Below are 26,697 nucleotides of genomic sequence, written 5' to 3' on the forward strand. Positions count from 1 at the left end.
CCAAATATGTTTTATGGCATGTTTAAATGCTGGAAGCTAGCACAGTGGCTAAATCTTTCTCTTTATTGTGTCCTAGCGAAGGAGGTGATGAGTCACAGAAACCCAAATCAAGACCGTTCTCCAAATTAGATTTCACGCTCAGTGGTTGGTCCAGTTTTTTGTTTTTTTAAGATTGTTCAAAGTGAAGTGAACTCTAGACTGTAGCTGTTACAGAAAGCATTCATATTTTATACCTGTGATTTCATATCCTTTATCGTTATCTTATTAACAAAAGTTCTCTATACAAATACAAATCACCAGTTTTCTTGCACCTGGTTGGCTGTAACCAGATCATCAGTTATTAATCAGACCCTGAGGTTGCCTTTTGTGCATTGTGCACAAGCTAATGCATATAATCTGGAAAAATCTGACGACCTGGTTGGACTTGCCTGACAAATCCCTGGACTTTTATCTAGACCACAATAGAGAACTGGGATTATTTGGAAGCTCAATAAATACACAGAAATAAGTAGCCATGAATGCTTGCTGAATAATGCACCTAAATAGTGTGGGAGATTGGGCTAAATTTGACACCTATCTGAAGACACCAGTAAATACTAACCCGACAGAATGCTTATTAAGATGAGGAGTGAATTATAGGGTATTAGCGAAGAAATTACACAGAGACTAGGAGCTGATTTCTTTTGTCAAATTTTTAAAAGAAAATACATTTCATAGAATGAATAGTGAGTGTCGGAAAATTCACGGACCAATAGGAATATGGAGAGTAAGTATGTAGAGCTTAGCCATGTCCACAAAAGCATGAAATCCTATAGGGGGAACATGATCAGGCATAAAATTATGACCACCTGCTTGATATTGTGTTGGTCCCCCTTTTGCTGCCAAAACAGCACTGACCCATTGAGGCATGGACTCCACCCAGATCCCTGAACGTGTTCTGTGGTATCTGGCACTAAGATGTTAGCAGCAGATCCTTTAAGTCCTGTAAGTTATGAGGTGGGGCCTCCATGAATTGGACTTGTTTGTCCAGCATATCCCACAGATGCTCGATTGGATTGAGATCTGGGGAATTTGGAGGCCAAGTCAACACCTCAAACTCATTGTTGTGCTCATCAAACCATTCCTGAACCATTTTTGCTTTGTGGGACGACGCATTATCCTGCTGGAAGAGGCCACAGCCATCAGGGAATTCCATTTCCATGAAAGGGGGTACATGGTCTGCAACATCCACATGGATGGCAGGACCCACGGTTTCCCAGCAGAACATTGTCCAAAGCTTGACACTGTCTCTGCTGGCGTGGCCGGCCATCCATGACCCTGTCGCTGGTTCACCACTCTTCCTTCCTTGGGCCCCGTTTGATAGATACTGCCCACTGCAGATCGTTAACAAGAGCTGCAGTTTTGGAGATGCTCTGATCCAGTCTTCTAGCCATCACAATTTGGCCCATGTCAAACTCACTCAAATCCTTACACTTGTCCATTTTTCCTGCTTCTAACACATCAACTTTGAGGACAAAATGTTCACTTGCTGCCTAATATATCCCACCCACTAACAGGTGCCATGATGAGGAGATCATCAGTGTTATTCACTTCACCTGTCACTGCTCATAATGTTATGCCTGATCGGTGTATTTTGTAAGTAATAAACAAAAGTATATGTAGTTTTACTATTATTGGTTTCTGACACTCTGTACTTTTATCACACACTTGATGTGAATTCCCTGTTATGGAATTTCAGCTATGCTTAGATCTGTGTTCCTATATATTTGGATACAACTGTACAGTTATATATAGAGATATATAGATATAATGTCTCCTTTTGGTCATGAGGAGGCCCTATTATACAGGCTGGTGTGGTGTGTAACTCCTGGGCTACATGCCACTTAATGAAGCAGCAGTGTAGGATTTACAAATGAACTGGCCTTGCCAAATTACAGTAATTCAACAAAGCTCTCATTAATATGTCAGTATGACAAATAATGGGGCAATGAGTAACACAAAAAAAGGCATTTTGCATACACGCTGTTGAGCAGTTGACTGACGTTAAATATCTTAGACGTAAAAATGTCTGATTTTTGTGGATACATTTGCAAATGCGGTTAAACGCATTTATTAGCTTAAAAGGTGCTATGCTAAAACACAAGAAGTAATTGGTTCAATTCTACATTTTACCCCCCTTTACCATATCACCATTAAAGTATTTCAATCCTAATTTTAAATCCTGCTTTCTACTCACCAAATAATAAAAAGAGAAATGGAATTCTTTGACACCAGGTCAATACACTTTTATCATAACGATTTTCAGTAACATTGATTTCATGATTTCTTGAAGAATTTTATGGACACACAAGAATTAGATAGCTGAGGAAGGTTTGTTCGAGGTTGATAGATTTTTTTTTTTTTTTTGAAAAGTCTTTAAATTGAAGCGGAGTTAGCATCACAGTGGGGAACTGCAGTCTCCCTACTCCTGTTAAAAGCAGAAACATTGCTAGCTGTATTTGTTTAGAAGACAGGCTGCTCCAGGGCTGGAGAATTTAATGAGAACAGCAGATGCTACGTGATGTTGTAACTCAGCTGGGCAAAATTTCTTCCTCGGATCTTCATTGTGTCTTCAGAGAAAAAGAAGGAAAAAGTGGACCAAGTGTCAGTAAGGTTGATTGTATTTCCTGCACGAGCCTCACGCGTTGACAGGAAATTCTATGAAGAGCTTTCAAGGTGGCGGGAAGAAATGGCGTGACCTGTTCTAAATCAGAACACAGCGCTTTTCCTGTCTTTATGTGTCGTTCCAGTTTGCTCTCCCAAACTTAGATCTTCGTTTTCCTCCCTTTCGAGCCATGCCAAGTCTTCTGGGTGGCCAAACATGGAACTCTGCAGCTGAGATAAGGTGTGGCTCTCTGGGATATATGGAGAAAAGCACTTCAGCACTCGTTAAAGGGCCAAGACAAACAGCAGTTTATAGAACATCAGATAAACATCCATGTCGGATGTGCGAAGGCAGGAACAGAGAGAGGCTTGTCATTTCAATGTCACTGTATTAACATACAAACCAATAATTCTTCCATGAAGGAAAAAAAATGGTTTTAGAAAGTTATTAGAGTAGTTCAGGCTTTCTTATTGGAACACTTTTGTTGAACGTGAGCTGCTCCTAGAAGTAAACATTAAATTAAATAAAGTGCAATTTTAAAAACATCTAGCACCATAAAAACGTTCTTCTGCTTTCAGAAGGTTCTGTGTCAAAATATTCCAATCCTATTAGAAGACTTCCAACCAGGATCTCATTGGGAAGAATGTAGAATTATCCAAAGAACCTTTCGATGAACCTGTTTTTTTTTTCTTTCTTTCTAAAATTGGAGCCCAGCTTTGAATTTTTTGCTTCAGATCGCTAGATCAAAGCAACGTTGATATCTACTTGGCTTGTTCCTTTGACGGAAAACATAATGATTCTATGTAGAACTTTCCTTAATCCTATCAGAGTGGGTTCCAAAGAAAATCTCTTTAGGAAGAATGCTTAACTATCCAAAGAACCCTCGGTGAACCATTCTATTTTCCCAAAAGTGGAGCCCTAGGTTTGAAGTTATTCCTCAGTCTAATAAGAAGCTAGAGATCTACTTGGAACTCTCTTGGACACTGAAATTCCCAGTTCTAGGGTTCTATATTGGCCTTTTTTGGCTGCTTCAAACAGGTTTTAGATTCAGTATGTAATGAATGATCCAGATCACTCATAGAAAAATAAATAAATAAAACCCAGATAGTTGTTTAGCCTGTTCCTAAGGTGGAACCCTTCAAGAACTTTATATAGGATTTTTCCAAGTTTTCCTCCAGATGAGAGTCAGATTTATGCGTCAGTCCAATAAATGTCCGAAAAAACAGCAAGCATGAAGTCAGGAACTGAGTATGAAACTACTAAGGATTTATTTTATTGCATTTTATGATTAGTACATTATTCCAGAGTTGCACCCATTTGATTAGCGTCTTATGGAGAACGCTGCTCTGGCCAGGCCGGTGTTCAGAGCTGACCTCAGGAAGGTGGCTTCAGGGACTAACAGTAAAAGAGAGAGAGAGGAGAAAGAGAGAGAAATTGAAAGCATTATGTCCCAGGAGGAAGGAGCTTTTGTGATTTATTGAGTATTTGTTGGGTCTTATTGTCGTGGCCATGTGTTGCCTGGAAGGCTGCTGCTCTTTTCAAAAGCGATGGAGTGGCAGACAGCCAACATTCTCCATATAAACCTCCAGTAACCTTTGTCTGCTGTCTCTGTCTATCGTATATACACACACCCACCATGCATGCATCATGCAGGCTTGGATTTCTTGCTTGTCATTTGATCACCTTTTTTCCTCCTCACTTCTCCTTTTTTCTCTCAGGTGCGCCAATATAAGCCTTTTTTCCTTGACTCCTTCTTTCTTGTGTATCCCCTCTACTGAAGTCTGTGCTGTCTTGAGAGAAAAGCATAAAACCAGACTAAGCACCGAATCCTTACGTCAGAGATTATGGAAAACAGAGAGGTTGAGATGGCTTTAGAAAAAGAGAAAAAAGTTAGAAAACTGAAAAGCAATAACAAGTGAGTGAAAAAGAGTCATGACCTTGGCCAGCTTATTCAGCTGAAACTAGGAAAGCATGGCGAAGCGAAGCAGCTTCATCACACCACTGCCTTATTTGGCTATTTTTTTTTTTTGAGACAGCATTTTGCCCAAGCGATTATTTAAGCGGCAGATTCTTTTGTTTATCGAATCCCACGTCTGCTTATTTTCCGCCTGCTTTTTGTGTTTACCGTAACAGGTGATTGGGGGTCTGGGGCTAAAAAAAAAAGCTGTGAGTTGTTGTTTTGTAAAAGAAGAAAAGCGTTAAAAATAGGTTGCCTTCTGTGTGTGTGTGCAGCTGCTCCCCATCAGTCGCAGCATTTTGGTCAAGCTTGGATTCCTATCGCTTCAGAAAACAGTAAAACACTCTGGTTGTTTGAAGTCCAGGCTTTCTTTCAGGGAGATTAGAATCTAGCCTCAGCCAATCAGCTGGCAGCTGCACCAGCCCTCTCCTGAAAAGTGCCAATGGGACAAAGGGAATGGAAGCGATTGGCGGCTGAGCAGGTGCTGGACAATTAGAGGGGCAGCAGCTGGTGTTGGTCACACACGTCTGTAGACACCCTACTCTCCTTTCCTCGCTCCGCTCCATCCCTCCATCCGTCTTTCTCCACTATGAAACCGCCCAAAACCAGTTCAGCTCCAGGCAATGAAAGTGATTTTTAAGAACAAAAAGTAATTTTGGGGGAAAAAAACAACCAAGCGATGCACAACAGAAGTGCGCAATCAGTGATGCTTTCATTACAGTGAGAATATGTCAGAATATTCATATAACCAGAGCTTGTTTGCAGTACATCTCCTTCAGGTTGCTATGGTTGCATATGAGCAACCGTGTCTATCTGACACTTTAGGAGAAATTGGATCCGTTCCTAGGTTGAGAAGAAGAGCATTCAAACCAGGTACAGAGGAAGAAAAGCTTTACATCTCCATACACAAAAAGAAGAGAATTTTAATTATTCAGCTTAAAGCACTGACATGTAGTAATCTTCCTCATAATGTCCTTCACACCGTTTCCTCTTTGTCATCTCTTTCTTTTATTTTCCTCTTCTTTTCTTCTCCTTCATCTCTCTCTCTCTCTCTCTCTCTCTGAATCCTCTGCCCAAATTGGATTCTCCTCTGCAGTTGTCCCCAGGAGGACGAGGCGGTGTCTCCAGACTGAGGTCTAATCCAATTTATAACAAGGCTTTACTGTAATGGGTCTGGTTGGTCTAGCGTTCATGTGCCAACTCAGTTCTGATGATGTCATCTCTGGGATCCCTTAATCACACAGCTAAAGGGAAGAATACAGATGAGAGGAGTGTGCTATATAAAAGTCGAATCTTATAAACAGTATAGTGGAGATCTGATGAAAAAAGGATGAGATTGGCGAACAACGAGTATATATATGAAGTTGTATAGTATAATAGCATTTTTTTTTATAAATGCTTGCCTCTGAGTGGTTAGAAGAAGAAGATGGTTAGTTTTCAACAGTAATAGCTCATTCGAAGGGACTTGCATGGCTGGTTCTCCACATAATTTTTTTTCTCCAGTATAACGTTCAGTGCTCAGACACTCTGTTCAGGATATTTTCTCTTTACAGGTTGTTTATTAACTTAAAGACAAAAAGGAAAAAACAAACTGGTGAGGAAATGCCTGTAAAAGTAAAAGCAATAACAGGAACTTTCTGCAACATCACATGCCACTATAAATAGATTAAAATGTCATTCCTTAATCAACAAAAATTGTAATCCTTGGCAAATTGCTGTGGTGTAAGAGAAGGAGAAGATGTTATTGGAAAATAATCAGGTTCAGGGTGGTAACAGTAACCCATCAACCCATCCTTCTTAATCTCCTCGATCAGCATGCTCAGATGTGGTGTATTCCTTAGTCATCCAGCTAAAGTTAGGTTGCACTGAAAAAGTTGTCAGAAAATATTTTAACAATACAGCTTTAGAGGGGAATAAATTTTTGTCAAAGTTTTTAGTGCGAAACGTGCAATGTGTGTGGGCTGCTGCCTCATTCGAAAAATTCATTTCTTATAAGCCGTCCTTTGTGTAACATCATCATCAGTCTAATTTCCTTAATCTAAAAATGCCTTTCCCTCTGCACTCTTGCCAGAGAATGACTTCAGTCCACTTATCAGAAGAGTATCTCCTACTCTCTCTCTCTCTCTCTCTCTCTCTCTCTCTCTCTCTCTCTCTCTCTCTCTCTGTTTGAAGCTGAATGGCTTTAATAAGCACTATCTGTAGTCATGTAAGGGCCCATGCCTGAGGGCTATCCCCACTCTCTTTTTTAGGAGCACTCACACTCAAGCATCTCCTTTTCATATACCAGCAAGCTTTAGGTTATTATATTTTTCCCTTTTAAAAGATCAACTCGTGGAAAATAGGCTTGTTTTTTCTGTCCAATCACTGTCCAGAAGGAAAAAGTGAGTGGCTTGAACCAAGACGTGACCCGATTTGCCTTTTTCTTACAAAGGAGCACTCAGTCGGTATCGGACCGCAAGGCTTTGAACAGGCTATTGCTGCTCAAATGAGAAAAATATTACATTTCAAAGCTGATATTAAGCCAAAATGCTTTAACCAAAATGGTATGGGTTATATACTCATTCCTGCAATTATCCAATCAGTCAATCATGTGGTAGCAGTGCAAGGCATAAACTCATGCAGATACAGGTAATAGCTTCAGTTAATATAAGACATCAGACATGCGATCTCAGGGACTTTAATGCTTTGACATGGTGGTTGGTACTAGGAGGACTGGTTGGAATTTTCCAGAACCTGCTGCGATTTTCACAATCAACAGTTTATACAGTTTACTAAGAAGCCAAACAAAAACTAAAACCATCCTGAAAGCAGGATGAAATGCTTTAAGAAAGATCAGAAGATGGTAGCCAGACTTCTTCAAGCTGACGGAAAGGCTACAGTAACTCAACTGGCCACTCTTTACAATTGTGTTGAAGAGAAAAGCATCTCAAAATACAAAACACCTTAAATGTTGAGGCGGACACTACAACGTTTTGAACAGGAATCTGAAACTACAGTGAGACTGATGGATTGTGTCTTCACAGAGTTGTTCATCAGCCCTTTTTACTTGAAACAGAGCCAGCCTTTTTATAGGCCCTTATAGACCTTCGCCTTCAGGTTGATCTGGATATTTAGGCTGCCTAAGCTGTGTTCTGCAGTTTCAAGATTTATATTTCAGACTCACCTTCCAGTCACTGTACCCAGTAACTAAAGCCAGTTCTCTGAAGCATGAAACCGCTAATACAAGCACTTTATAGTCAGAGTCAGTAGGGTAAACTTAGTGCTGGATTATCAGTTCTGTGAAGCCACAGAGAATAGCAGATTTAAGTTTAGGATCACGACTCACCCAGGAGCCATTTCTTTGAAAGCAGTGAACAATGGAACAGAGAAGCTAAGATCTCCCAGTGGACCTTGATGCTGGATTCAGAAGAAGCCTTTTATTTCTGTTTACATTCACCGAGGTTTGGGAAGATTTCTAAAAGATTGTAGGTGACAGCCGGTGGTAATGGAATGGAGCTCTTAATCCTGATGGAATGGTCTAGTGGTTTATATTAGCCATTTTTACTCCATTATTGCATGAGCTGAATGGTTCATGGAAATTGTTAAGAAGGTTCTTATAACCGAGACTAGGTCAAATTTTCAGTTCCATTCAATTCAGGAAGAAACCTTGAAAGGAACTAGTCTCTGGTGACAAAGGATAGTGGGATTATAAATTACACATTCCAAGAAAGGATGTTCAGTATGAGTATCACAGTATGAGTATCACATAATTACAGCAGCAGTTCATTAGTTACAAGTCCACAGTAACCAGGTGAGATTATATACTGAAGTATGGGTAAGACCTATTTTAAAATAAAACTGTTTGGGGGAATTGCTTGACCTTAAGGGTTTTCTTGTGCACGTAAGTAGGATAGATTATGAATTCATTCACAAACACAATTACGAGTCAGTGATGAAATCTGTTTTTTAGAGTTACCAACACCAAGAAGATTCCTGTTCCACAGTCATGGTGCCTTTTGAATGAATAAAGGCTACATAATGGTTCAGTTGGACATTTATAACATTTCTGTATTGGTGGTCATATGCTCAGTCATCTTGCTTAATTTAAACTATTTGTCTAGCTTGATGGCTTAAAAATATACTTTTCACGATAAACAGATTTACAGTTTCTAATGGGCAGAAAGTCACTGATTTTAATATCCCCAGTATCGCCAAACTGCCACCATTGGGCCCTTGATCAAGGTCCTTTATCCTCTCTCCATGGGTTCCATGACCCTACGCTCTGACCCCAACTTCCTAAGCTGGGATATGCAAAGAAAAAATTATTTCACTGTGTAACACATTTGTCTCAACCAAATATCTACTTAAAGATCTTTCACCAAGTACTATCATCACTGTTAATGAAACATATATCATTGTTAGACACAGAAGATCTATCAAGAAATTTCTCAGCAGTAGCAATTTTCTCTAAAGGAAAATCCCACCAGGAACAGGTGAGACACCTGTGGCATCAGCGGTAGGTTGTAGAAGGCAAGGTGATTCCAAAGGGATAAGAAATCATAAAACTGATGTTTATTTGAAAATCCTGAAGTGCAGATACTGAAAGGAAGGCTGAAAGATTTCATCATTTTGGGATTGTGTTCTAATCAATGATGTTTTGACAGCAGCTTCAGAGCTCTGAAATGTTTCCCTCAAGATCAGAAGTGGTTTTTGCAAACAGGCATTAGTTTGACAATGTCTTTCAAGTCCAATAATGACACAGTGTAATTTTTCCATGGCTAATTATAAATGAGAGCAGTCTCACAAGGGCACACATATTTTTTTTTTGTAGTTGAAAATGTTCCTGGATTTACACGAGGTCTCTCCGTCATGTCTCCCTACTTATTCTAGAAACTGAGTTTAGCTTTGTAATGGAATTTAAGAGTGAATAATTTCCTGGATATTAGCATTGCCAAGCAATGATCTGCTCTACTGGCCCTTTCATCATGTAAAATGTCTGGAGCCGGTGCAAAACACTCAAGTCATCAAAATTTTAACAGAGAACATGATGTTTTGGGGTTTTTTGTTTTTTTTTTAACAGAAAAACAGATTTCACCAGTGTCCAATGGCATTTTCACACAAAAGTCATGAACTTTCACAGTGAACTGCACAAAAATTCCAAATAAAACCATGGTATGATCTATCAGAACTGTTTGAATTGATCCTTTGAGGCATTTTACCAAGCAGTAAAACAATAAACTATGCTCTTAAATTTACGATCCAAATCACTGTCACAGGAATATCTCTTCAAATTCTTACACAAGACAAAAATAAATAGAGTACAGTGATACATACACGCTCAGGGGTAAGTTATTCAAACCCCAGTAGACTGCACAAAGATTTTGTTTTGCATAAAAAGTATACAGAGATTTTTATAAACCTTGAACTCATTTGCATACAAAAGTTCAGAGCTGTGTCTGATAGAAAAGTGTTTTCCAGCAAGGCTGCTCCATCTTAAAAGGATCTTTAGCGTTGCTCAGTTCTTCCTCATTGCATTCTCAACTAGCTTCTCTGTAGCATCTTAAACTTTATCTTATAACTTTAAACTTTTATATATGCCAAAGAACTAGAATTCTAGCATTTCACAGGAAAGCCCAGCTCTAGGTTTAGAACCAAATGTACTTATGATACAACAGCATTACTGCCTAATTGTAAAGAATTATAACAAATGAGTATCAGTCTTTTACGGTGTTTAAACCCAAGAATCATCACTCAACTTATATCCGTTCATGCTAACAAAAAAAACCTGTCGTTTAATTTTTATTCATCTCTATTTTTGCGTCATTTAAACGTTTGTTATCTGCTGTCATCTGTACAGAGCATGTAAGTGCTCTTCTCTGTTTTGATGACGACGTGACGGAGCAGGAGCATCGCGGATATTTTGACAGCAGTAGATGACTAGTAGCTGAACTGAGGCGTGTGTCTGTCTCACTACGCAAGGCAGACTGACTGTATTTACTGCTGTTTACACAACATGATCTTTGTGACAGCAGCCAAGGCAAGAAAAGAGCCGAAATAAAAACATAGTAGAGATGACAAGTAGAGAGTAGAGATAACGTATGTCAGCGTACGTTATTGGTAAAATAATATATATATCCATCTGACTGGTTTTTCTACACCATCAGACATTTAATATATTCTTAATTCTATTTGTTACTCTTTCCTGTCTTTGTGTGGCTTGAGGAGAAATTGAAGCTAAGAAGGTTTATCTGCGGTTAGAAATAAGCCAATTGCACCAGTTGTTCTTGGCTGCCACTGAAACAAAAAGCAACAAGGAAATGTCAAGAGTCCTTCTTTATTTTTTATGCGACACAATATGTCTATATTGTCCCTATTCCCGCCATTGTTTCACTGCTCCTATGTTTTCTTTGTAATTTCCTCCATGATCTGTCCATTCACTTTTATGGCCCGTTTTTCTCCAGTGCATGATGTTAGGGAGGCTTGCTTTCGCTTCTCATATGGAGCTAATAGGAACTAGAACTGTTATTTTGGGCAGGTGTTTGAAAGTCTTTGAAGGTGCAGATGCAGGCTAAATACAGAACACTCTCACACGCGAGGCTATCTCATACTGGAGCTGAAGGGCTTAGAATATATTGCCGGATAGCGTAATGCCATGCCGGTATTTCCGAAGGCAAGGGAAGAGTGTTATGTGTAGCACAAATCTATGGCTCACTAGCCACCATTACACACAAACAGTAGTAACGCTGCTATTCTCAGCAGCAACAGTTATAAAAGGAAGAGAATGTAAAGACATACTGTTTGGCAGCCATTTTGGAAATGTTTTTTTTTTTATAAATATATGTTTATTAGATCACCACACACACATGTTTAAAAATAGGAACGTGTAATATGTTTAGCAAAAAATGATAATGAGCGTAAACACACCGTTAATGTCAGGATACAGGTTACAAGTCTTTGGTTATGAATGAGTTACGATCCAGTTATGAGTCACTAACTGCAGTCATACAGTTTAGAGTAATACAGGATGAGATTTTAGATAACAAGTCAGGAATAAATAATACATTTTTATGCTGAATTTAATGAGCATTAGAATTTCATAGAACTCTGTAAAGGTAAGAGAAAGTCTTTTAAATTAATGCAATAGAGTTAATGACCAGTTTTTTCATGCTTTTGGTTTGGTGTCATGAGTTGCACTTCAACTCTTGATCAAAGTAAAGAACCTGACAAAAGGAGATGTGTGTTTCATTTCTCACAGAAGTGAACTGCGCACTGTGCATGCTCAGGTCAGCCTATTAGCTCTGTTTAGGTGCCATAAAATATGACACTGTGTTATAGAAATATGGTGTAGATAACTTATTTCTTCCGATGGTTTCTTGAATCACAGCCTTGCTTTGGTTTATTCTAAATCAGGAACAATATCCAGATCACCGTCATATCATGCCAGCATGTGTGTTGCCATGGCAACGTACACTGGGCTTTTGAGCATTTTTGACAAATACACATCGAATATTCTGGTATTTGATGTTTTGTTTCTTTCTTGCCACTCCTAGATAGTGAGATCGTCCCTCCAGACTGCCTCCGTCCACGCTCCTTCACTGCAGTACGAGGCTCCTCATCCCTGCGCCGTGAGGCCGAGTCCTCCCGCCTGTCCGTCAGCCTCTGCGACCTCAACCTGGCTCGAGACGAGGCCAGACTCCGCCTCCCATCCGCTCCCATCCCCTCCTCCCGCCCCATTCCACAAAATTCCCTGAACTCTTACCTCCCAGCCGCCCTGGAAAGCGAGCTGCGTTTCCACCAGCTGCGCGGCACCCATGTCAAGGCCGTGGACGAGCAGACGGTGGCACGCTGCAGTCACGGGCATGAAGAAGAGGGCACTCTGGTGTTCACCGAGCGTCCAATGCGCCTCTCAGAAACCATCTACATCACAGTGAGCAAGTCAAGTCTGGCTCGCTCAGGCTCACTCTCCTACGGTGTGACCTCGTGTGACCCCGCCACACTGCGCCCAATGGAGCTTCCCTCGAACCCGGAGGAGCTGGTGGACCGCAAAGAATTCTGGGCTGTGTGTAAGGTGTCCTCCTCGATCCACTCTGGAGACGTCCTGAGCTTCCTGCTCACACAGGATGGAGAGCTGATCCTGAGTCAGAACGGCACCAACGCTGGCATGCAGGCCTGTGTCGATAACTCCCGCCCGCTCTGGATGTTCTTCGGGCTTCATGGTGCCATCACGCAGCTAAGGATTTTAGGTAGGTGCTTGTTTAAGCTTGCATGCATTCTTAGAGATTGTAATATATGTAAATGTAATGACACGGTTTAACATTTCATTGAGCTACAGATTATTCAGAGACTTTTTGGTGTCAGCATAAGTGTAAGCTAATGTGTTACTTACTTTTTCATGAGTCATTACACAATCGCTTTAGTCACGGCAGTATTCAATTAGTTTAGTTACATCAGCATTAAAGGGGCATTTTTAGAGCCTTTTCAGCTGCCTGTGAGGTGAACTTCTTTTTAAACTCTGATAAAAAATATATATATATAGCTGTGCTAAATATCCATGCTGAAAAAATGTCAAATTAAAGGTGTAGAGTAAATGTAATTGAAGTTAAATCATTTTGCTCTATGATTACAGCTAGACAAGGTTACATGGAGCATATTTTTCTCTACTCTGCTTTTTGTGTCTGTGTTAAAACCTTTATTAGATTATCTCAGACCGATTTGCAGCCTGTCCCTCAGGCGGCCAAACAAGCCGTACTTTTTTTTACTGTCAGAATCATATCGGCTTTCACACATCACAGAGACAACCTTCACACGAAACTAACTGCCAAGAATAGTGTTCAGACGCAAGGCCAAATCTGTTCTCTGATACCTTCTATATATTTTTTGCTCCCTTCTTGATAGTGATGAATATATATATATGTCTACATATAGTACAGTGTGAATATATATGCCTGTCTTTGTTGTCATGGTTACATTCCAACATGCATTGCATTCATTTATAACTGGGATTAAATGATGGATTAAATCCACTTTGGACTAACTAATAATTTTTCATCTCCTTGTTATTATGCTTTTTTAGCCTCATATCACTAGAGTTTCAGTAAGTCAACAAACATTAGCGTACATTGCTATTGCCCTAAAGTAGCAGACTTTTCAGTTTAATATAATTCCCTCCTTATGCCACTTGGCTTTGAAAAGATCATTTTAAAGACTTTAATCCACTGTAATGCCCCATTAGCGCCGCCCACATACCCTGCTTCAATCAGAGGACGGAGGTATATACTGTACAGTCAAGGTAAATTAGCTAGTGAGAGCAGAGAGACAGGGAAAGAGAAAGAGACAGAGAGAGAACTCTAATAACAGGAAGTGCAACAGGAGGGTGTGTAGGCGTTATGTGAGCCACAATCGCACTCTAACACGTCTGTGTCACCCGAAGCATATTCCTCTCCCTAACACTCCACTCAGTACGCCCCCTCCCAGCTCTGCCGACTCCATCCCCTCATCTCATTAGTCTTCATCCCCTCGCTTCGTCTCATGAGGTGGCACAAGAGTGGGCGATTTGCACTTCACATTCCAGCTTTAATATCTCACGCCTTTCTCTCTCCTGCATCCTGCTCTCACACTTATTCCCCGCCGCTCTCCCGTAGTCTCCAAAAACCTTCTTCCAGTCAGGCTTCCTCACACCCGCTGTCACGCTTCATTCCCCAGTCATCCAGTTAAGCGTAGGAGAGCGACTGCCCTGCCTGTCAAGACCCCCAACCGATCAATGAGCACACACTTTTTTTAATTATCTTGTTATCAGCCGACCCTCATTGCCTCGCAGCGGAGGAATAGCCCTGGATATGGGCAGTCTCACCTCTCTTATTAAAGCAGCGTTTAATTAAGAAGTAAAAGAGTGACATTCTACAACCCTGACTTGTCACCTGTGCTTTCCTGACCAGGATGATACAAGAGAGAAAGAGATGGAAATGGAACTGGATCAGACAAAAAGCTTTGAATATCAATTGACTTTCCCTATTGATTACATGCATTATAACAATACATTCTCATCTGAAGTGTTAATTAAGATGTAGCACCTCTGTGTAGCACCTCATCTGAGAAGAATTTAAGAGAAACAAAAGCATGAATAGAAGTGATGAGACATAATGAGAAATAATAAGAAAATAGAAGTGGTAATATAATATGATGTGCAGTATGTTACATATTACATGTAGAAGCATGATGTGTAATTATGTTACCTGTAGTAACGGTACAAAAGGCGGCAACATTACAGTATGAAAAGTTAAGTTACTATATATCCCTATAACATTTATCCCTAATGAGCAAGCCTGAGGCGAAGGTGGTGAGGAAAACACTCCCTGAGATGATATAAGGAAGAAACCTTGAGGGGAACCAGCCTCAGAAGGAAACCTCATCCGCATTTGGGTGACACTGGACAGTAAATAATGTAAATGTTGATAATGTCCTTTCTACAACAGCAACCAAGAGCTCTTTAGGAGCTAAGAGATCAGTGAGTTCATTATAGACTTAGCACTAATTCCTTCCTGCTGAAAACTGACCGATGCAACAGCAGTTCAGAGACAGCATGATCATCTCCAATTGGTTTTGTCCACGGCAGTCCCCTGGGTCACAGGCTACCCACGCAGATCTATCCCTAGCAGCTGCGAGCACCACCAAGTGACGAGACTCCAACCAGGGGTGGAGCGTCTGGATGGATCAGGCAGATGAGGTGGTTACACTGGGAACTCAGAACACTGGGGGCTGGAGAGTGGGATGTATAGCTTGACAGAGAAAGAGAGAGAGAGAGAGAAAAATATTAGGCATGCATAAGATCATGTGATGTTTAAAGACATTGTAGATTATGTGCAAAGTGCAGACAGGGACAGCTAGGCAAGACTAGCTATGACAGCGTAACTGAAAGGAAAAGCCAGAAGAATGACTCCATTATGCCATTATCCAGTTATCACTGTAATGTTAGCTCTATTTTCAAACAGATTTTTAAGAATGATATGAATTTATTTTCCTTACATCAGTGCTATATGATGTTGGAAATCAGCTAACCTGTAACAGGATAAACTCGAATCCACAATCCAGACATCAGGCTAGACAAGAGCTTGTCTTATCCCTGGGGGAGAAAATCCCAGTAAGCCTACAGCCTTCCATGGCCAGTAGAAAAGGAGCAAAATTGGTCCTGCTCTCTGGTTGGAGAAACAACATACTGACTCTTCAACTGTCAATTACAGTAAAACTAGCCAATCAGGGGCATCTGTGAGCTCATGTATGCGTAAGAGGGGATTCCCCTGACTGTGTTATGTGGTTCTGTGAGACAAAATGAGCAGCAGTTCGAAAGGTTGGATTGCTCCAAGTATTTCTCAGGAAGCTTAATCCTCTCCAGTCAGCACCATAGAGGGAAGAGTTTTAGTGGAAATTAGCAGGTGACCATATTTGAACATGGAGAATAAAAGGCCAACGTCAAAGCCGACCGTATGCAATGCATCAAAGAGCAAATCTAAAGAAGTCAAAATATCATGGCAGTGTTCAGAATTTACACAAAACAGTCATAATGGCAAGACTTGTGCATGGATACGTGTGCTTTATATAGCATGTAAACAGGAAGTGATGAGGCAATGGTGGAAATGCCGTAATATTCAGGGGCGGTTTCCCCTCAGCAGAGGACTAATGTCACTTGTTTTATGGATGTATCATGCAATTTGTTTCACAGTTTTAAGTAATAAACCAAGATATTATAGAGTATAAGCATCAGAGCAAGATTCCACATAGAAATGTTGCATCTGTATTAGATTTTCGTAATTAGTGCACTTACATATTACTGTAATGTCATGGAGAATTTCCCTTTGGACTTTACGTACGATCATTATTTTATTAGCTTATGTGTTTATTACTATAGGACAGTCAGGAAAAGAAATATTGGATCACTGAAGGGGTTTAGACAGTGTTTTGAGATCAGATTCAGGATTGGTGCTTCCCTAATTACGTTATCATGAATATCCAAGAACTGCATTATGCATAAAAAGGAAACGTTTTGTTTTATCACCGGAGTAAGACTCTTCCCTGACCTTAATTATGTCAACAGAAAGCAGTGTAATATTTAGCGTAAAATCTTCACACAAACTAAAGTGATCGCAATACACAGCTGCGGTTACATAGTGATGGTAGTGACGATCGCGAGATCAGAAAAAGCCGATGCTAATCAGCGTCTTATGTGTTATGCATTTTCTCCGAGTTTTCACACTCGAATCAACACCTCTACCGCCCACATCCACTTCATCCACGTCATCCTTCTCCCCTCTCTGTCTTCTCCTTCTCCCTCTCTTCCTTCATCACTCGTTCTTTTTCTATATGATAATAAGTCCATCATGTGTGCTACCCACTCGCGACTGTCAAACACGCCAGTGCGTGGTGAGGCGGATCGGTCATGCTACAGCTCACCTCAAATCAAGTGCCGCACTGCTCTTTTGAAGACTCGTCACGAATTCTTCATGCTCAAATCCATTCGTAACCTCCTTTACAGCCATGCATCATCTACTCAAGATGTCCAAGTCTCCACCTCCGTCTGCATGTCAATACGATGATCCGTGATAAAAAAAAAGACAGAAAAACCGAGGCGATATGATTAGAGCAGGAGGGATCAAAAAGGTTTAATGAAATTCCTCCTCTGTATAAAGATCAGTGCAGGAGCGTCACTGAAATTTCAAAAGCCTGATCAAAATCTGATGATCTGATTTAATTAGGCATAATTCTGTTTCATTATGACACATACTGTAGCTCTCTAACAACTTGATCAATGCGTGACATTCGCGCTTAGCTAGCAGGGGTTTACCAGAATTACCCTCACTGCTACCCCCAGTAGTATATTGGCAGGTTGATAACCTAAGTAAAAATACTCTAAAGTTGAGCTTTCAAATTGCTTTCCAGAATTAAACCACACCATTGGAGTAACACAACCTAAACAAGTACATTCATCAGTGAACAGCTGATGACTTCAGCAATAACTAGTTCATGTTATAACTAGAATGAATCCCCTTATGACATAATTGTACATTTTGACCATATAGTACACAGTTAGAGAAGTGAAATGATTTATAATCACGCTACCCTGTGTCACCCAGACCAGGACGAGTCTAGTTCATCTCACAGTTTCTTCCTCTTATCATGTCAGGGAGTTTTTCCTCACCACCTTAACCTCTGTCTTGCTCATTAGAGATATATTTAAATTTAATTTATATCCTGAATTTCTATATTCTCTCTATTCTTTTATCCATTGTTAAAAGCGATATACAAATAGAATGGAATTGAATTGAAGTATATGTAAGAAAGCAAGTGATCATCTGCTGTTATATATAAGCAAAGTCATCCATCTGACTAGATCTATGTACATTTCTGGCATTTTGGCAGACACCCTTATCCAGAGTGACTTTTTTTGTACAACCGAGCAATTGAGGTTTAAGGGCCTTGCTCAAGGGCCCAGCCGTTTCATTCAAACTCACAATCTTCTAATCAGTAGTCTAACACCTTTCCCCCGAAATATGTAGTATCTATATAACTGCTCTCAGCCATTTAATTCAATATAAATTTAGACTGAATTAGTATTTTAAAGTCACTATTCCACTGACAGCACATCTTCACATGTATGGATGTAGCAAAAAATTATGCTTTATCCTTTATTCTGTATATTTTTGCATCAAATTACACACACACATATCAAGTCTTTTTTGTAGCCACAGAACCACACAGTTCTCATTATGCACATAACAAACGTCTCCGGATTCAGACAGCTGTCCTTAAATTTTCCTGAAGGTTTCTCTCATCTTCTCCTTCAGTCAACATTCGTGCCTGTTGTTAATCTGATAGAGATGGTGTGGATACATCCAGGACCCTGCAGACTCGAGGCAGTTGCTGATGACTCACAGAGGAGGATTTAAAATGGCCGGTTGTGGGTAATGATCAAGTGGTGCAATGGCATGCCAGATGTCGGGTGGCGGATCATTCTTTGTTTGGATCCTAGCATGTATAACATCCAGCTATATGTCCGGATCACAAAAAACTGCAGGACTTGCGTGCAGTCTGCAACACGTGTGTGCTCAATGGGCCTAATATAGATTCTTGTGAGACCTTGTATTCTGGGTATCTGATACGGGTAGACCTTAGGGGGACACGTGTTAAGCCATATTTGTGGGCCTGTTGTTTTCATTGATATGGCTGTACACAAAGTATTTTTCACACAACCTCATTATGAAGGAATATATTTATATTTGTGTTCTGTGAAACTATATAGAAGAATTGTGGTATTTTATGATAAGTAAATGGTTTATATTTTTAGTAGTAGTTGCAGAAGGAGGAGGAGAATAAATGTGAAAATATATGACAGTCTGCTTGGTTTATCTGCTTAGCGCTGATCAAGCAGCTCAATCACACTTGAAATATTGCCTCGATAGTGGAAAGACTTGGCAGTCCTGTCTGACTAAAACATCTCACTCCTCCCTACAGAGGTGTCATATTCAGATTCCAGCCTCGCTTAAGGATAGTTTATAACCCGCACTGGACGCTGGGCACTCACTCCCAAAACAAAACTGTAAGAGAGATGTAGGCTCAGCACATTCCCGTGAGTGCATGTCTGGCTAATTCACAATGAAATGCCATCTTGGTCACCTTGGGCAGCAATGAAATATCAGCCAGTGATTAGCGTTCAGCTTCTTACCTTGTTTGACCCCAATTCAGAGATTAAAACTGTGAATGTCTGTTATAGAAGCAGGCAAGTCAATGAGATGCCAGAATGAACATTTTCTTATGTCTTTACACATGTGTTTCAGGCTCCATCCACCCAAGCGATACTCAAGGCCCCTCCAGCCCGAGCTCACCCTCCTCCTCCTCACCTCACTCTCTTGGAGCAGGCCTCTGCAGTGGCAGCTCAGAGCCAACCATAAATGCAGGCTGCTCTGGTACGTTCTGTAATTTTGTCACAGGCAAGCATGTGATCTCTGATGTTTTATGTAAGGGATATGCTGCGATAAGCTGTACAAAATAATCTGTGACAGAGTTATGCAAAGAGATACACTATATTACCAAATGTTTTGGGACACCCCTCCAAATCATTGAATTCAAGTGTTGTTTTTCAGGGGTTGGGCTTGGACCCTTAGTTCCAGTGAAAGGAACTCTTAACGCTTCAGCATACCAAGACATTTCAGACAATTTCAGGCTCCCAACTTTGTGGGAACGGTTTGGGGATGACCCCTTCCTGTTCCAACATGACTGTACAAAGCAAGGTCCATAAAGACATGCATGAGTGAGTTTGGTGTGGAGTAACTTGACTGGAGTCCTGACCTCAACCCTATAGAACACCTTTGGGATGAATTAGAGCGGAGAGCATCAAGGGTTCCTTTCACAGGAACTAAGTGGCAAAGAATCCTGAATTCAATGCTTCCCAAAACTTTTGGCAATATAGTGCATTGTTACCACCCTGTAGTTGATTATTTTACAATAACAGAGAGCCCCAAAGTTTTGCATTCCTTTTATTTTGCCACTGATTAATATTTTTTTATTATTCAATGATACATGCTACATTACATTTCTATTTATTTCTGTGTTTATAGTCACAGTTAATGTTGTGGAAAGTCAAAACAACTTCTAAATTCCTGTTATGACATTATAGCAGCTACAGTATAAACAGTAATAGTAATAGAGTCATTGGCAATAAATGACAATAAATGGAAATAGCATTCCATTCTAAAAAGCTTTCCTTTGATGGGAAACCAACTGTTACATAATACTGTCACTAAAGATTCCTTACAGAAAACTTCAATTAATTAATAATATATTTATATATATGGTTTTAACTTGTATATAAATCACCCTGAATGAGTTGGTATTATAGAAACAATATTGTATTAGAACAAACACATTAATATAAACCTGTGTTTTAAAAATGTAGCCTGAATCATAGCTAGCCTACTGCTGTTAAAGAAAATTATTTAGCACCTTCTGAACAATCAGATTAAAAAATAAATAAATAAATATAATATGCATTTTGTAATGCCAGGATGTTCAATGTGAGCTCTAAGTTGTAAGTAATTTATTTTTCTTTCTCCCATCTTGAAGGAACATCCCCAAGCTCACCCATCCATCTCTCCAAATCTCCTACCTTCCCATCATCCTCCAGCTCGTGGCTGGATGAGTGCTCCATCTGCTACGAGAATGCAGTGGACACAGTTATCTACGCGTGCGGTCACATGTGCCTGTGCTACAGCTGTGGTCTGCGCCTCAAAAAGATGGCCAATGCCTGCTGTCCAATCTGCAGGAGGGCTATTAAAGACATTATAAAGACCTACCGAAGCACATAGGAGCCATATTCCACTTCTGTAATACACCATATGGTGGCCCATGAGGGCCAAAACAAAGACACATAACGAGACCCTCATACTATGGGAAAGAAGCTTCGGGTTCAGGGACAAACTTCATGGTTCCCATGGTGATGAATTTGAACCTTAAAGGCTCAGGCATCCGTCCGCAAAAAAAGGTCTCTTACAGTTTCATGCACAAGGCTTTGTTGCTACGGTAACCAGTCGTGACGCTGCTCAGGAAAGGAGGATTCTGACTAAAGCGCTCCACATAGGAGGGAAAGGAGACGCAAAACTGTAAATAGCCTCAAGCAAATCAGGAAGTTCCAGGAGACATTAATGTCTGAAATATTAATATCTCCATCTTATTTTCAACACGTTCAACTCGATTTGAGCCATAAGAGACTCGAGGAGTCTCGACCGTTTGCAGAAGTGGAAAGCTGGAAACCGTATTTAACATTTGAAAGATATAAAAGTGGGTCTTTTTTTTCCCCTTCAGCCTGTCGGCTGCCCTTGAAAACTCAGACTTTTGCACCAGATTCATGTTAAATGTTTCAGTGTCACAATTTCTGTCTGTGTACAGCTGAGATTAAGTGAGACATCAATCAAACACACATGTACAGTACGGCCCAAGCCTCATTCTCGCAGAGCTAACGCTTAAGCTACTATTCCAGATAGCTTGCAAATGCTCCGTGCTTTCGAGTCATTGTTGACGTATTGAATTGATGAAAGGACCTTCAAGCACTGATGACAGTACAATGCTGTGTTAAGCAGTGTAATGTGAAGCCTCAGTTCCCTGCTGAAACAAACAGATTAGAGATTCCACATGAGAAGCTGGTGCTGCTGGTGCATTACGGACTTGCCAGATGCAGGTTGTTAGGCTACGCATTTGAGCAGTATAGCATGAAATAACAGGCGTAGAGCTAGTTGCACCTAGCTATAACAGAAATCTTATGAGGATATAGAACTAGTGTACTTTAGTAATGTACTGTTAACAGGATCACACGTTATAGCAGCATTGTGAGAAAGTCAAAGCTAATGTTTTTTAAGTGTCACGCCAGCCAGTCACTCAGCTGATGTTTATTGTGGATGTTTGATATTTGTGTAGTGGTTGTGGGAAACCTTATCAGATGCCAGCGTGGCTGTGAGTTCTCATCAGAAATCAGGTTTTGGGCCAAAAATCATCTTTAAGCAACCATTAATGTACATCACCAAATTGACATGTAACTATTTTAATTTACTTTCTAATCTCCTTTGGATCTCTTCCTGTACAAATCACAGTAGGTACAGAGCCAGGTTAACAAACACAGCCATAAATGCAATAAAAAGAGTTTGCCTAAAGTTGTTTAATGTCTTAAAGTAAGAAAAGATCTCCTTTAATTCCATTTTAACAAGCATTTAAATCCACACCGGCCGCATTCAGAGACGCAGACCCGAGCTCGTGTTTCCCACTGACCCTTGATTTACTCTGTTACTTTCCCTCACATATGAGTGTTGTAAACCCATGAGAAATCAAAACACAGTTTATTTTTAATCATATTCTACAAAGATCATGATTATGCAACGTGTAGTTGCATAGCAAAGATTTTGCACTTATTTTAGCTAAACCCAGCAACATGATTTTCACTTTCAATTGGGTTTTTGGTTTTAGCAGCCTCTTCATTGCAGTTTGCCATGCAGATTGTGGATTATGGAGCAGATTTTTCCTCATCTTGTTCTTATAATCTTACAATTAGATCCAGTCCACTAGTTTGATTGGTCCAATCAAATTACTTCCTGGTTTGAAACAGTTAATACAGAGGTTTTAGTGACATCATCAACGAACAAAGCAAACAATACTCTTCACTTATAATATGAAAGCTGGTCAGATGAAGATGATAAAGATGAAGGGTAAATGATAAGTTTACCAGAAACACCTTTTAACGGTTATTGTCACTACTCGATCCATACCGGAAACACGATTTGTACTGTGCATGTGCGGAAATGCACTTACTTCTTGTCTGAAGTATAACAGAAAAATTACGGCAGTTTATTTATACGGCAGGTATTTATAATACTGTTGACGCTCTTAATACTATAAAGACGCTCTTATTTGCGGGATATTGCTTAATTAAAGATTCCTGTATAGCAACGTCGGTTACAAACTGAAGGCTATTTATACTGAGGCGGTAATGAGTAATAGGCGAGTCAGTTGTAAATAGGAGAATCCTGTTGGTTTGGCTAAGTGGTGGGTGTGGTTAAGGGTGCAGTGATTATGGAAGCTCTCGAGGTCTGTACTATTAATTATGATGGGAAGTTCGGATCATTTTACTGACTCGGATCGTTGAATCTCGCACGGCAAAATGGACTAATCTTTCTTCAAGTCATTTCGTTCATTTCAGCAGAATATAACTACAATGTTACGTGTTAATAGCTAATTACCTCGACTTACGCAAACATTGATCACATTTAGAATAAGACAAAACTCTAAATCAACCAAGGTCTAAACGAGACTGACAGGAACACGAACAGAACTTTCTTTATTCCTCAGAAAATGTTCATTGCACACGTCTTTGGATAATTTTGTGATAATTCCTAAATATTATACATCACATTAGTGTTGATAACTGTAAGATACCGATCCAGGAAGTGGTCACGTGATGAACGAACGACTCGGACCCCGAGACTCAGGAGATTATTTCTGTTTCCTCCACACACTGCATAGCCTATGAGGCTGTCATGTGATGAACGAGCGACTTGGGAGACGAACTAATCATGTTACTTATAGGGTATTGCACATGCGCAGTCAATACAAAAATGAACAACTCGCTCCCTGAGACGACTCGTTGTTCCCGAGTCATATTAAGGATTCAAATCGTTAATGAACGACACATCACTAATAAGTAAAAAAAAAAATGACTGGACTGAACCTCTCTGTTGTCGGAATGACCAAAAATTTATAAGAAAGTAGATTTGTTAAAAGAAAAAAGAACAAATCCACGCCATTACACAAACAAAACGCATTTAATAGCCTTTTATATATAGGACTACAGATAAGGCGGAGTTCTTGAAGTGTTTAAAGACAGTTTGAACCGGTTACATGCTAGTTATGATTGCACACATTATTCCTTATAAACTAGACGTTGGTGTAGCTGTATTTAGCAGGGTTGTGTATGTGAAGAAACGTAATAATATTAATAATAAAGTCAGCAGACAGGGGATTAAACAGGCTAATACAATGAATTAATAACTCACACTTTTAATATAAACCTTGATTTAGAATTGAACTTGGAGGGGGGGAAAAGCAGCGTTTTTCCCTTTGTCATTTTTAATATGTCTAATCAAGCGGTCAGTGCAGGCACACGTGGCTCTGTGGTCAGTTTCTCCACTCGAGTGTTGAAATCAGCTTCTTGAAGCACTCGGAACATGCAATTGCCATGGAGACGGGAATCTTAGGAGCAGGAACACAGCCTTGAGATGTTAAACAGTGAAAAGATCATTTGTCAGACAAGGTTTTTTTGCAATCCATAATTTACCAAGTACCCTCTTTATTCAAGGCCAAATACGGCATGCTGCAGGATAATAGCTGCTCCAGGGTGGCGGAGAAAAAAAAAACAAGACATCTTGAGCTAGCACGTGTAAAGATGCATAAAGGTGTGGAGGATTTTTGCACGCGCAGTGAGTGAAGAAGAGCTGGGGTATGGAGGACACAAAAAACGGGAAGGATTTGAGAAAAGTTTTGCCTTAAGAGTGCTTTTTAGCCATAAAGTCCATACCTGGACATAGAGTGCTGATGTCATGATAATCACGTCATCATGTAAAAGAACGGATCACGGCCACATATCAGGGACGTCATCGATATATATATATATATATATATTTTTCTTCTCCCCCCAGAAATCAATCGTGGCAGCCAGGGCTAAAATCTATGCTGCTATAGCAACAGAGATCATCTTCAGGCAGCCTACAACGTCATGCATCTGGATTTCCATGTTTTTACATTTTGTGTATATATTTAAAAGCAGGGCGTCCTTTTTAATGTCGTCGAGCCTAGTTAGAAATGTTTTTGTAATAATTGCAGTAGACAAGACAGGAGAAAGCCCAAGTTTATTCTTCTACCTGGATGACCATGCAATATTTTTTATTTCCCAGAAAATACAGAGCTGTATGATTTGCTTGAGGTTTTGGTTATTCACTTCTAAATTGTTAAATTTATGTTCATTGGTGCCCCTCTGATGGACTGGTGTCTCATCCACGGTGTATTCCCAGTGTACCACACCCAGTGGATAAGCTCGGGGTCCATCACAATGCTGACGAATTGAGAATCTGAGTAGACAGAAACGCTTGAAAAGGGCCTTCCTCGTGTTTTCAAGTCACTTTATAAAGCTTGTGATTGTACATTTCTAAACGGCTTCATCTCTGGGGATGGAGATATGACCTATGACCACTTTATGTTGACCAAATGTATTAATCCAGCAATCTGTCCTGAAGTGAAACTGGCTGTGATTTTTATTTTATTTTATTTTTTTAAATCTGTTCCGATTTGCCCTGTTGTGTTGAATTCAGACTTGGAGTAGATCTGTGCATCATGAGAATTGTTTGCTGAGGACCTACATGCGGACATCCCACAGCTAGCTTCACTTCTGATTGTCGTCGAACCCTGTAATAATGAGTTTATCCATGTAGTGTATGATGTGTTGAATGTTAAAGTATATGGTACAGATAATCACCTTTCAACATCTCAAATGGCTCTGCTTTGCAGGAATTCGGTTCTTGCACTGTGACTCTCTCAAGTTTCCTTTGTGCACCTTATTAGTTCTAATTCATTTCATTGACGTAGACAGACGATCACTAATCAGGTCATTAGGCATTAAAGGTGCGGTGTGTCGTTTTAACGTCCTCTACTGACGTGTTAAGGAAACGATGCAGGGCCAGAAAATAATTGTACTATATAAATGTAAAAAAAAAATAAAAAATAATAATAAAATAAAGAGAGATGCCAGAGTTATTGTACAGCAATATTATGAAAAAAAATTCTTTTTCTAAAGGATCCCTTGAAACAATATGTATCAAGACTGGATTAGAAACCTTCCGCACCTTTAAAAGCATCATTCAAAAAGTGTTCTTCATGGTTCATCCATGTTTCGTTTCCTCACACAGCGCAGTGTAGCTGTTCTGCAGTTCACCCTGAGTTCAAAGCCTGATGAATCAGTGATTCAATGATCTGAATCTTTCAGCAGCCGCTCACCCATTAGATTAGGTATTCAGTGTGTGAATCTACAAGGCGTCACCAAAGTCTCCACACGTCTGGGATCATGTACGTCAGCTCCACGTTGCTCGTGTTTTCGTCCCTGCTCGGATGGCCCGCAGCATGTCCAGTGTTTTTGAATCTGTTAATAAATCTGGCGACAGTACGGTGTGTCACGCGCTCGCCGATTTTCCCGTTAAAGTCCATCACGACCTTGCGACAGCTTCACGGTCCAGCCACGAGAATCGTTTCAATTTCTTTTTGTCATTCTTAAAAGCTGTCTGGAAAAAAAAACCAAACAAACAAACTGTAATTATATACTATGTATGAGTAATTTTGGAGGACATTTTGCATATCCCTTATGTACGGAGACTTTCGGGACACCGTGTCGTGCAAACGTCGTCCAGGGTGTTTATTTTTACTCTAGTGCTGCAGACGGTGACTGATTTGTAAGCTTTGTATAGTGTGAGTCATAGAACGATTGTGTCAATAAACTTTCCAAATGTGTTTCAGCTACACGCCGTTCCCGCTTCTCTTCTTG

At 40.1% G+C, this 26,697-nt stretch overlaps 1 protein-coding gene across 2 annotated transcripts in view; it reads left to right on the forward strand.

The window, feature by feature from the left end:
• The window catches only part of neurl1aa (neuralized E3 ubiquitin protein ligase 1Aa), a 91,041-nt gene extending 64,369 nt beyond the window's left edge, over nt 1-26,672 (forward strand). For both annotated transcript variants that reach the window (XM_058380187.1, XM_058380189.1), the window contains exons 4-6: nt 12,131-12,823; nt 19,406-19,534; nt 20,691-26,672. In XM_058380187.1, the coding sequence (XP_058236170.1) occupies nt 12,131-12,823; nt 19,406-19,534; nt 20,691-20,932 (1,064 nt within the window). In that variant the 3' untranslated portion in view covers nt 20,933-26,672. The remainder of the gene's footprint in view (nt 1-12,130; nt 12,824-19,405; nt 19,535-20,690) is intronic.
• Nucleotides 26,673-26,697: the final 25 nt, after the last annotated feature.

Source organism: Hemibagrus wyckioides, linkage group LG26, assembly GCF_019097595.1.
Source record: "Hemibagrus wyckioides isolate EC202008001 linkage group LG26, SWU_Hwy_1.0, whole genome shotgun sequence".
NCBI classification, from domain to species: Eukaryota; Metazoa; Chordata; class Actinopteri; order Siluriformes; family Bagridae; genus Hemibagrus; species Hemibagrus wyckioides.